This window comes from Nipponia nippon, unplaced genomic scaffold (genome assembly GCF_047370975.1).
Source record: "Nipponia nippon isolate SJK-2023a ecotype South Korea unplaced genomic scaffold, ASM4737097v1 scaffold_47, whole genome shotgun sequence".
Classification (NCBI taxonomy): domain Eukaryota; kingdom Metazoa; phylum Chordata; class Aves; order Pelecaniformes; family Threskiornithidae; genus Nipponia; species Nipponia nippon.
In genome coordinates, this window is record NW_028262366.1 from 523,604 (window position 1) to 533,391 (window position 9,788).

At 49.1% G+C, this 9,788-nt stretch overlaps 1 protein-coding gene across 1 annotated transcript; it reads left to right on the plus strand.

The window, feature by feature from the left end:
• The first annotated feature begins 5,336 nt into the window (after positions 1-5,336).
• LOC104011864 (C-type lectin domain family 2 member B) lies at positions 5,337-9,497 on the plus strand. The gene is made up of 6 exons (XM_009464165.2): positions 5,337-5,479; positions 7,435-7,589; positions 7,996-8,106; positions 8,428-8,609; positions 8,880-8,980; positions 9,338-9,497. Exons 2-6 carry the CDS (start codon positions 7,502-7,504, stop codon positions 9,474-9,476), a joined length of 621 nt encoding a protein of 206 aa, XP_009462440.1. The 5' UTR covers positions 5,337-5,479; positions 7,435-7,501; the 3' UTR covers positions 9,477-9,497.
• Positions 9,498-9,788: the final 291 nt, after the last annotated feature.

A 9,788-nucleotide genomic window follows, 5' to 3' on the forward strand; every position in this document is an offset into this window, starting at 1 on the left:
TATTTCTGTTCTGCTGAGACGTTAAGACCAAGCCAGGGTGAAACTTGCTTCCTTTTTTTTTTTTTTGCTTAGCAGGCCTTTCTGTTCTGTTTTAGTTTTGCTCCTTCTCATCCCACAGTTTAGCATTTTTTTTTTTCCCTATTCCTGCATTTTCCTCTCCCATTAGCACCTCTTCTCCCCTTCGCTCCATCCTCTCCCCACCTCTAAATGGGTCTAAATGAGAAGACGACGGCTCCCCTCGTTGCAGCACAGTCCCGGCGCAGAGTGGCAGTGTGTCACCATCTCATCCCCCTCACCGGCTTTTGAGGAAGACCCAAATATTGTCTTTGAATCTTCCCATCTCCTTTTTGAGCAGGAAAACATAAAACCCCAAACAAACACAAAGCCCCGCGCTGGCTTCCGTCCCCAGCAGCATCTTGCTCGCTCTCCGCTCTGCAAGGTGGCAAAGGATGTGGCTTTTTGTAGCGTCCACTCGCAGGACTCTTTTTGGTCAGAAGTACTAGTTGTGCCCCAGAAAGCCCCCAAATTTGGGGCACAGCAGAAAGGCCATCTCCAGTGTGAGATCAATTTGTCCTTCACCCACAGTCTGTGTCCATACGGCTGCAGGAGTGCAAGTTTGGGGTGGTTTTGGGGTGGCTTAGTACTTCCACTTCCCAAATTTTGGCGTTGCTTGTGACCCTTCAAGGGAGCTGTGAGACTTTTGCATGAAATAGCAAGGGAAAAGAAGAAAAAGCAACCAGAAATGCTCTTCCTCCTGTGCTTGGGCTGGGACGAGGCAACCTCATCGTCAACATGGCTGGGAGATAGCGATGGTAGCTGGATGATAGCTGCTACCGCTGTTTTTATTAGGAAAAAGGGAAATAATGCACTTTGTGTAAGTATCCAAGAATTAGAATTTATTATCGGAGCAATAAGTGCTTTAACTTGAAATACAACAACTGCTTCTTAATGCTCCAGTTTAATCGCCTGATTTTTGTTGAGCCTTATCCACAACGCAGGCAATCCAAAGACAGCCCTTTTCTCGGAGATTAAGCTCTTTGCCACCCAATGTGGTGACACAGCGAGTTTTCAGCGTCCCGTATTCCCTGGAAGAACACAATATTGTTGGTGGAGGTTTCTTCCTCCTTAATCTTGAGTTTCTCAGGAGTTACTGTCAAATATTTCAACCCCGCTATTTCCTAACTGGTTATGCCCCTTCCTCTTTTTGTACTGGTCCGGAGGGTTGGTTACACCACGATCACGGCTTTTAGCCATTGCACAAAGCTTCGAAACTGAGACGGAGAGAGACTGCGTTATCGTAAAAGGTCAGGGGAGGGCTAGTTATGCTTTCATCCATCTTTTTCATCCATCGCTGACGTTTTGGCAATAGCAAAGGGGCTGAGCCATGAGGCTGTAAGGTGCCTGAGCAAGCTTTTCATTGGCAAGGTTGGGTATGAGTGGTACCACCCATCATCCAGCGCTTTCCCGGGGTGGTGGGGTCCTGTGGTGCTTTATAGGTAGTTCTGCAAGTTTCTGCTGCTTTTTATTTTATTTTAAAACAGGGATAAAAGTTTAAAGGGTGGGGGGACTCGCAGAGAAGGGGGACTGATCAAGCCATCTAGGAAACTCATCTCCATCCAAGCTGTTGTTTCTTTTCTCCTCCTACCAAGGAGCAAGGGACTGATTTTTTTTTTTTTTTTTTTTCCCCAGCGTTTTTCCATGCAGGTTTTGCATCAGCTTGACTCGAAAGGAAGGTGTCTCCGTGCTCTGCCCCCATGCTTCCCACATTGCTTTACATCTCAATGGCTTTTAGACAGCCGGGAGCATTTCTCCCTGTACACGGTCCAGTTCTTGGGGCAGAGCTTGCACTTGCTTTCTGCTGCAAAAAGAGATGGAGAAACGTGCCCAGATCTCATGATCTTCACCCTAAAAATCAGGCTCAAAGAGAAGAGACCTTCTTCCACGCTGCCCAAACCAGCATCACTTTGATGCAGCTCTGCATCTCCTCCAAGTTCCCACCGCTTTCTTTCTCATCCTTGCTCGCAGACCTCTTAGTTCCCTCATTTCTCTTGAACTGGAGGGGGCGGGAGTTGGTTTCTCCCCTTGACCGCCATCAAAAACATCCTTTGCTGAACAGCCAAGGCTTGGTCCGGTCCAGCGGTCCATCCCTTTTCTCCTCATCCATCCCTTCTCTCCTGGGGATGGAGGTGCCCAAATCCAGCCAGGAGTCCTCTCATCCCAAAGGACAGCAGCAGCTGGACTTTGCTGGTTTTCAGAAGCATTTATTATGGACCTCTCCGTGCTCTGTTTGTAGGGCACGTGCATCTCGAGGGCATGCGTTAGCCTGCAAAAAAGGGGAGCAGCCAAACCTGGAAGGGAAGGGGCAGGAGATTTCCCACCCCAATTTTACAGGCTGCAGAACAGTGCTGGTTGGTTTTACAATGGACACGTTGGATGGGGATTGGGGGCAGTTGCAGTGTTGAGTTGGGAAAAATGAATTTATGCTTGCGTGGAGAAAACCAGCTGCAAAGGCTGCTGCCCCTGTGTGCAGGAAACCAGTTATCTCTATCAAAGTAGAGTTTCTTCTAACTAACCAAGCAGCAGCTTTCTGTTTCTCCTGCTGTGGCCAAAGTTGCTATTTCAATGGCTAACTCAGAAGTGACGATGCTTTTGCTGTAAAAATTTGTGTGAAGGATGGTTCTCTTGCAAAATTTGTCATCTTTGAAAGAAAAAAAAAACCCAGACTGCTGGAGAAAACTCCTGCCTTGATTGCAGAGGAACTTGGCGCTTGTTTTTCTACTGGTTCAAGAGCATTTTGTGGGCCTGAATATAGGGGTTGGTGTGTTTGATGGAAAACTATTCCTACTTGTCCTGGTGACTTTACGCCGTCGTCTGTGCGTCCTTCAGAGCACACGTATCTGCAAGAGCTGGCCACAGCCTCAGATGGGAGAAAATACACGTGTTTTTTGCAGATGTGCAGGTATCAGTTTCCAAAGGAAACGTGCATTTCTCTCTTCTTTTATTTCTGGCTACTCCTTCTAAAAAAAATAGCGTTCTAAATGGGGGGTGGTTGGAGCAGGGTGGTTTTTCAAAGGAAAAAAGCTTTCTTAACACATTGATCTGTACCTTTCATAACATCCCCTCTTGCATGACAGAGGAGATGTGGTGGGAAGAAGGATTAGGGACAACGCATGATGCAATTGAGTTTCTGAGGCAGAACAGCCGATTTTTGGTACAATGGGGCAGCAAAAGGCTGTGCGAGAAAACCAGCCCCCCCCGACCCCGGGATCAGTGGTGGGCATGGGCTTTGGGGTGCTGGGGACAGCTTGCGACACCTTTTCTCGGGAGGCTGCTGAGGACTCAGGCTCTTTCTTGACAAGAAAAAGTGGGAGACCCACCTCTGGGAAAGATGAGGAACCTCAAGATAGTAAAACACTGGATGCCAAAGAAGAAAGCACCCGCAACCTTGATGATTTGGGAGCGCTCATCCTCCTTCCACAGACTTCTGTGCCTGACCATGGAGCTGTGACTGTGCTTTTTTTTTTTTTTTTTTGCAGCCTGTTCTCACTTTGGGGAAAAACCTGTCTGTCACCCTAAGTGGTGGTCTGGCCATGCCCAGTCTGGTGTCCCTTTTTTTTTTTTTGCATGCGTTGCCTCTGCTGTTGCCTCCACACTTGATGGCATGATAATCACCACTGTAACCCAAGCAATGGCCTCCCAGACCAGCAAGGGAGGGATACCCAAATCTTTGACACCCGTGACACAGCTCTGAGTCTTAGGGTTTGTGGTTAGAGCAGTTAGATGGATGAGTTAGATCTTGCATGTCCTGACAGTATTTTCTACAAATACCGAAAGAAGCAGCAAGACCCGAAGCCACTTCTTATGACTCATGGTCTCCCTTACTTCTTGACTCATCTTTACCTGTGGAAAGTACTGGCCCACGAGGAGTTATTTCTCTCCGCGGGTGCTTGCCTTGCATATGAGCACCTTTGTTGGACGCATCTTCGATAGGTCAAGGTGGATCTCAGGCTTGGGGGTTTGGGCAGGTGGCGATGAGCACGGCCACCTCCTTCTTCCCTGGGGAGAGGATGCCTGGGGTCAGGGGGCTGGAGCTCCCCCCACACCCTTGGCATCCCCCCCGACCATCGCCCCAGCCAGCTCACCCAAATGATGATGGCTTGCAGACGGCTAGAGCAGCATTTATTCATTTTATAATACATATATTAATTTTTTTTCTCCAAATGGGGAGGGTGGGCAGTTTCCCTGGGGAAAAGGGGGGGCCATCACAGAGGGTGCAAAGAGCCTCCCAAGCCCCAAAGGTCTCCAACGCTCAAAGAAAGATGGGGACCATGCAGAACAGTGACGTGCACCTCCAAGCACACATTTCCAAGAGAGTTTGAAGGCAGAAACCGGTGGGGGATGACAACAAGAAACGGTGGGTTGGACTCAAACCCAACCACATCCCAATAAGAATGAAAATATATCTTGATCTCCTGGTAATCATCCTTGCTGCAGCTTGCGCCGTCTCTGTCTTTCCGTGTGCACCCCGAGAAGAGCCTGGCCCCATCTTTCCCGTATCACCCACCAGGCAGGGCAGGCAGCCCCCAGTTTGGTGAGAACAGAAGAAATTATTCCCATGAGGCAGGGGATGGGGCGAACCAGGATCCGGTCAGCACCAATCAAGCTATTCAAGTCCCTGAAAAACAGTCCTTTTATGGGGCTAAAAGAGGCTGTTTCAGGCAGCCAACAAGACACCACGTGCCTGCAGCCAGATAACCCCGCCAGACCTCAGATGCTTACGCCTGCAATGACAGCCACGGGGGCTTTCCCAGGGCAGCTCAGAGTCTTCCCACGTCTTTTTTCACCATCTTCAGTGCCTCCAGCCCTCCTCCCCAAGGGCTTTTCCCACTGGGTTTAAACTCGCATCTTGCACCTCCTTCTCCTTGGAGCATTTTCTCATCTCTCTGGGCCAGTTTTTCTTCGAGGCTGTTGCTTTTCCTCCCCGATGGAGGAAAGCAGCAGCAAGCCTCGCGCCTTGGCTTTTCCTCTGCTGTAGCGAGAAGAGCTGATTCAAAGCCGTCTTAGCACAGCCTGACCCCTGCTTTGCATGCACACGATTTCAAACCAGCACTTGAGAAATGACTGCAAACCTTTGCAGAACAGAGAGCACAGTGCTTTCAGCACCACCCACCTACGGGGCTCTGTTAAAAATCCCCACTTGGCTGGATTTATTCAGCACAAAGTAATAGAAAAAAACCCTCCTCTTCTGGCTTGGAAACTCTTAAGCATAAAGCAACCGACGGTTTCTTGAGTTGCTCCTTCACCCCTTTGCCTTGCCTAGGAGCTCAAGATGACTCTCCAAGGATAACGCACAGACTTTGGGGCGCAGCCAAGCAGCGCGTACCACGGCCTGGGGAAAGGCGTAGTTCCGCCCCGCGCGCAACGATACTCGAGCTGCATGAGGAAGTTATTTAGAGGCTGCGCAGGCTCTGCTGCAAAGGTAAGTGCTGGGGAAAGTGCCTTCTTTCCTTTAAAAATCGGGGCTGGATGAGTCAGTACCTGCTGGAGCGATTCTGGGGCTGGGATGGGGAGGACCACCCAGAGAGAGGTCTCTCATTTTTAGGGCTGAAGTAATCAACCGGCTAAATTAAAAGCGGCGAATTGAAGGGAAGGAAATTAAAAACCAAATCCCCACTTCTCAGCTGGTTTTATGAAAACTTTTGCCACCACGGGTGCCCTGTCCCCCCGCCTCTTTTATTGGATCTTTTATATATAACTCTTTGGAGTTTCTGGATGTGTTTTTTTCAGCTGGTTTTTAATTTTTTTTTCTCTCTATTTTGCTGTTTTGTAAGCACTTTTCATGCCGATTTTTTTTCATCCCCTTCTAGCTAACAGAGTTGCTTTCTCTGGAATGGAATTAATAATTAGTTAATTAAGTTAATTAAGTGCAATTAATAGTGAGTTTTGGGGAGCTGGAGTGGACGGGCTGGAAACCACAGTGGGCTTGGGAGGGCTAAAACCTGGGCGGGAGCTCAGGCTGCCCTGTGTGATCTCTTATTTTTGGGGCGGGTGAAAACCACAAACATCCACGGGGTCTTTTTTAAGGGAATTTTGTTTAATTTTTACAATCGTCATTACAAAGCAGAGCCAAAAGCGGAACAGAAATTTTCAACTTGAAATGGGGAAACCGAAAGCTTGCTGTAGGACTTATCTCCAGTCAACAATTTCTCAAATATTATCTTAATGCTCCAGCAGTAACAGCTCAGCCCAGGGCTGGAGGGTTTCCAGCTGAAACCCTGCTCAGAAACAGGACAAAGCCTGGGCTTGTCCTGTTGAGTTTTGGGCCCCTCCAGGGATGGGGAAGCAGCACCCCTTCCTAGCCCACCACTGTTACGACTTTTCCTCTACTCTACTGCCAAATTTAACCCTAAACCTGCTTCAGAAACACTATATCCGAGCACAACCTCGAGCACTGAATTTTCCTCCTGCAAATCCCCCGTGCAGGGGAAGGGAAATTCTAAATTCTGTGCACTTTTTCCTGCTCTATTTACCGACAGCCAAACCCTGCCCCTATGTGGCTTTAGAGCTTATTGCTGGAATAAAATTTTACTGTTATACCAGGCCTAACTTGTCAGCGCACGTTCTTGGTAGGCTTTTGTTAGCTTATTTCATAACGCTAAAGTACACAAGACCCAGGGAGGAAATAAAAGCTGTTGCATGGAAATAAACCCCATTGGTTTGTGTATAGAAAAACAAGTCTGCCCTTTGCTCTTGTGCAAGGGCGCTGGAGGAACTGAGATAAGGTCTTTGTTCCAGAGAGCAAAACAAATTTTCTGTGAGCAGCGGCTAGGCGTGGAACTTGAACGGTAGTGGTAGTTTTCTTTTAAATTTAGCTTTCTTCTCTCCTCTGGGTTTCTGGGGTTGTTAAACCACGATCTCCGCTTCAACCCCATCTCCGCTTTGACTCGTCAGGGAGTTTGCCCCCCTCCTGCAGCAATGGCTCCTGACCCCTCAGCAGACTTGCCTCCCTTTGTAAACCCTTAAACTCTCTTTAAACTGTAAATAGTAATAAATTACATTTTTCTTTTAATATTTAAACTCCCTTTAAACTTCTCTTTCTCTCTCTTTTTTCCCCGCTCTCTTCCTTTTTTCCCTCCTCTTTCCCCTTTTCTTCCCCCTCCTCTCTCCTTTCCCCCCCCCCCTCTCTTTTCAGCTTCTTTCACTTTTTGTTCTTCTTTGTCTTGCTTTTTTCCGTCTTTCTCTGACCCCTGATGTGTTTTTAGCATAGGACAAACGCACTCCCCTGCCATGGCTTACCACGGTACCTGGTGCCCACAAGGTCTTGGGGTGTTGCAGAGGCAAAAAAAAGGCCCCAGACAGCTTGATGGGATCTTGCAAACGTGGGAGGCAAGGCTGGCTGCGGACTTTCTCAGACTTCTCCTTGTTAACACGTAGCCTGAGCCACGGTCCCCGCAGACGCCAGTGAACGTGAACCCCTGGGCTGAGCGCTTCTCTGCTTGCCATGGGGAAGGGAGAGCAAAAGCCAAACTCTTCAGACGAAGAGGAAGTGTTGAACCGCCACAGTGATGTGGAGAAAGAGAACAAACGGGGTAATGCTGGGAAAAAAACAACGCTCTGGGTGAGGGCAGGGGATGGGACGGGCATCTCGCTCCGGTGCAGCACCAGTGGGATGGGGATGGAGTTTTTGGGTGAGTGCAGATGGACTCAAGCACGTCTACCCTAAATTTCATGATGTGGCCACCTCTAAAGGCTGAAAAGCCTAAATCTATCTCCAGGTCCTCAATCATACATCGGTGCCTTTGAAGGACACACGTCTGCTCTCCCTGCCTTGCAGGCAGCCCCTTGAGCCTCTGCGAGCTCTCCCCACCCTCCCGAGCCCCAGAAAGGCCCCTGTCCCAGCTGGGGCTTGGGATGGACTGAGGATCCAGCAGAAAAACGGCAAAGTGGGGGAAAAAGGACCCAGCCCACACCCTCTCCTGCTCTTTCCTCCCCCAGCGTCAAACACCAAGAAGTCATACCGGGAAAGATCTTGCTCGTTGTGCGTTTTCATCCCTGTGTGCATGGTGCTGGTGCTCCTCATCTTCGCCCTGCTGGTGGCCTTGGCTGGTGAGTCCTATCCAGGCATCCCTCATGGGAAGGATCTGGACCAGGCGCCCCTGTTTCGGGGAAGGGGGAATCACAAGATTTTCCCAGCATCAAGGGATGCTCCCCAAGCAAAGCACCAAGCCCACTTTGGGGGGGAAACCCCCTTTTTTCTCTAAACTGTGATCCAGGCATCCTGGCTCCTTGCTCGGTCACGCCATACGCTTTCCCAAAGGTATTGTCCCCAATTCTCCCCTGCAGCTTCTAGGAAAAAAAAAATAAAAAATCCCATTTTCCTGCTTTTTAGGGCTGCCCACGCCTCTCACTCAGCTTTTTCTTTTTCAGTTGCACATACAGGACCCCATTTGCCTCACCCAGACTTCTCCCACGTGTGCCCAGGCACCTGGCTTGGTTTCCAAGGGAAATGTTATTATTTTTCTGAGACCGAAAGCAATTGGACCACCAGTCAGGAAAGCTGTGAGGCCCTGGGAGCTTCACTGGCCCTCATAACCACCATGGATGAACTGGTAAGAACTGCACTTGAGCCCCTACACTAGCACCAGAGTGGGAAACACGGAAAAAGCAAAAACAAAACCAAAAAAGAGACAAAAAAAAAAAAGAGAGGAAAAGAAAACCAGACCAAAAACCTGCTTGGCCCCAAATTGCACCCAGCGCTATAGCCAGGAGCAGATGCCTTGGGGAAAGCACCATCTCTGGGTGGGATGATGGACAGAGGTGGAAAAGAGGAGGTAGGGAAGACAAGATTAGCTAAAACATGACGTTTCTTTGCTTTGAAGGCCTTCATTAAACGCTATAAAGGCGAGGCTAACCATTGGTTTGGGCTGCGAAAGGAGTATAACAGCTGGTGGTGGAGCAATGGCACAGCCTTCAACAACTGGTCAGTCCCTCTGTCCATGTTGGGTGCTTGGGGTTGGCAGCTGGGGCAGGTTTGCCTCTTGGTGTGGCTGGAAATGGCCCCAGGGAGCTCTTGCATTGCTTCTCCCCCTTGGATGGGATTTCTTGGAGGGTCTGGGATGGGGACCTTCTGCTGCCACCGTGCCCAAGCAGCCCCTGGCTTTCCATGGGAGGTTTGGGATGAACCAAGGATGCTGCACACCAATCCCCTATTAGATACCCTCATCCAAACACCACCCCTTCTCTCCTAGAGAGGAAATCCCAGCTTTCCTTAATTTTTTGGGGGTAGCTTTCTTCTTTGCCTCCTTTTCTTGCTCTTCTGAGTGTGCCTGCATTGCAGGTTTGAGGTGCGGGGCGGTGGACACTGTGCATACCTGAACCAGGAGAGGATCAGTTCGTCCCTGTGCCACACAAAGAAGCACTGGCTCTGCAGCAGACCTGATGAGTATGTCCTCTGGAAGCAAAAAGCATTTCCATAATAAAAGACTGCATAAACAGGAGCTTCATCCCAGTTCTCTGGTTAGAAGAAATGAATAGTTTTCTTAGGTAAAACAGTACACCGCCACCTACAAGTTTTTACTTCTATACCTTCTGCTCAGCAAGCTAAGCTATCATTGATCTGTCATTGCTGCTGGGCCACTGCACCAGAAAAAGCTTATCGAGCATTTTCTGTGCGCTTTTGAAAGCAGCATTTTGTCTATAATCCAGGCAGGTCCATAAGCTATTGACTTGAGCGAATTTATTTCAACGAATAGATTTTCTTGCTGTTGGAAGGGAATGAAGAAAGGTGG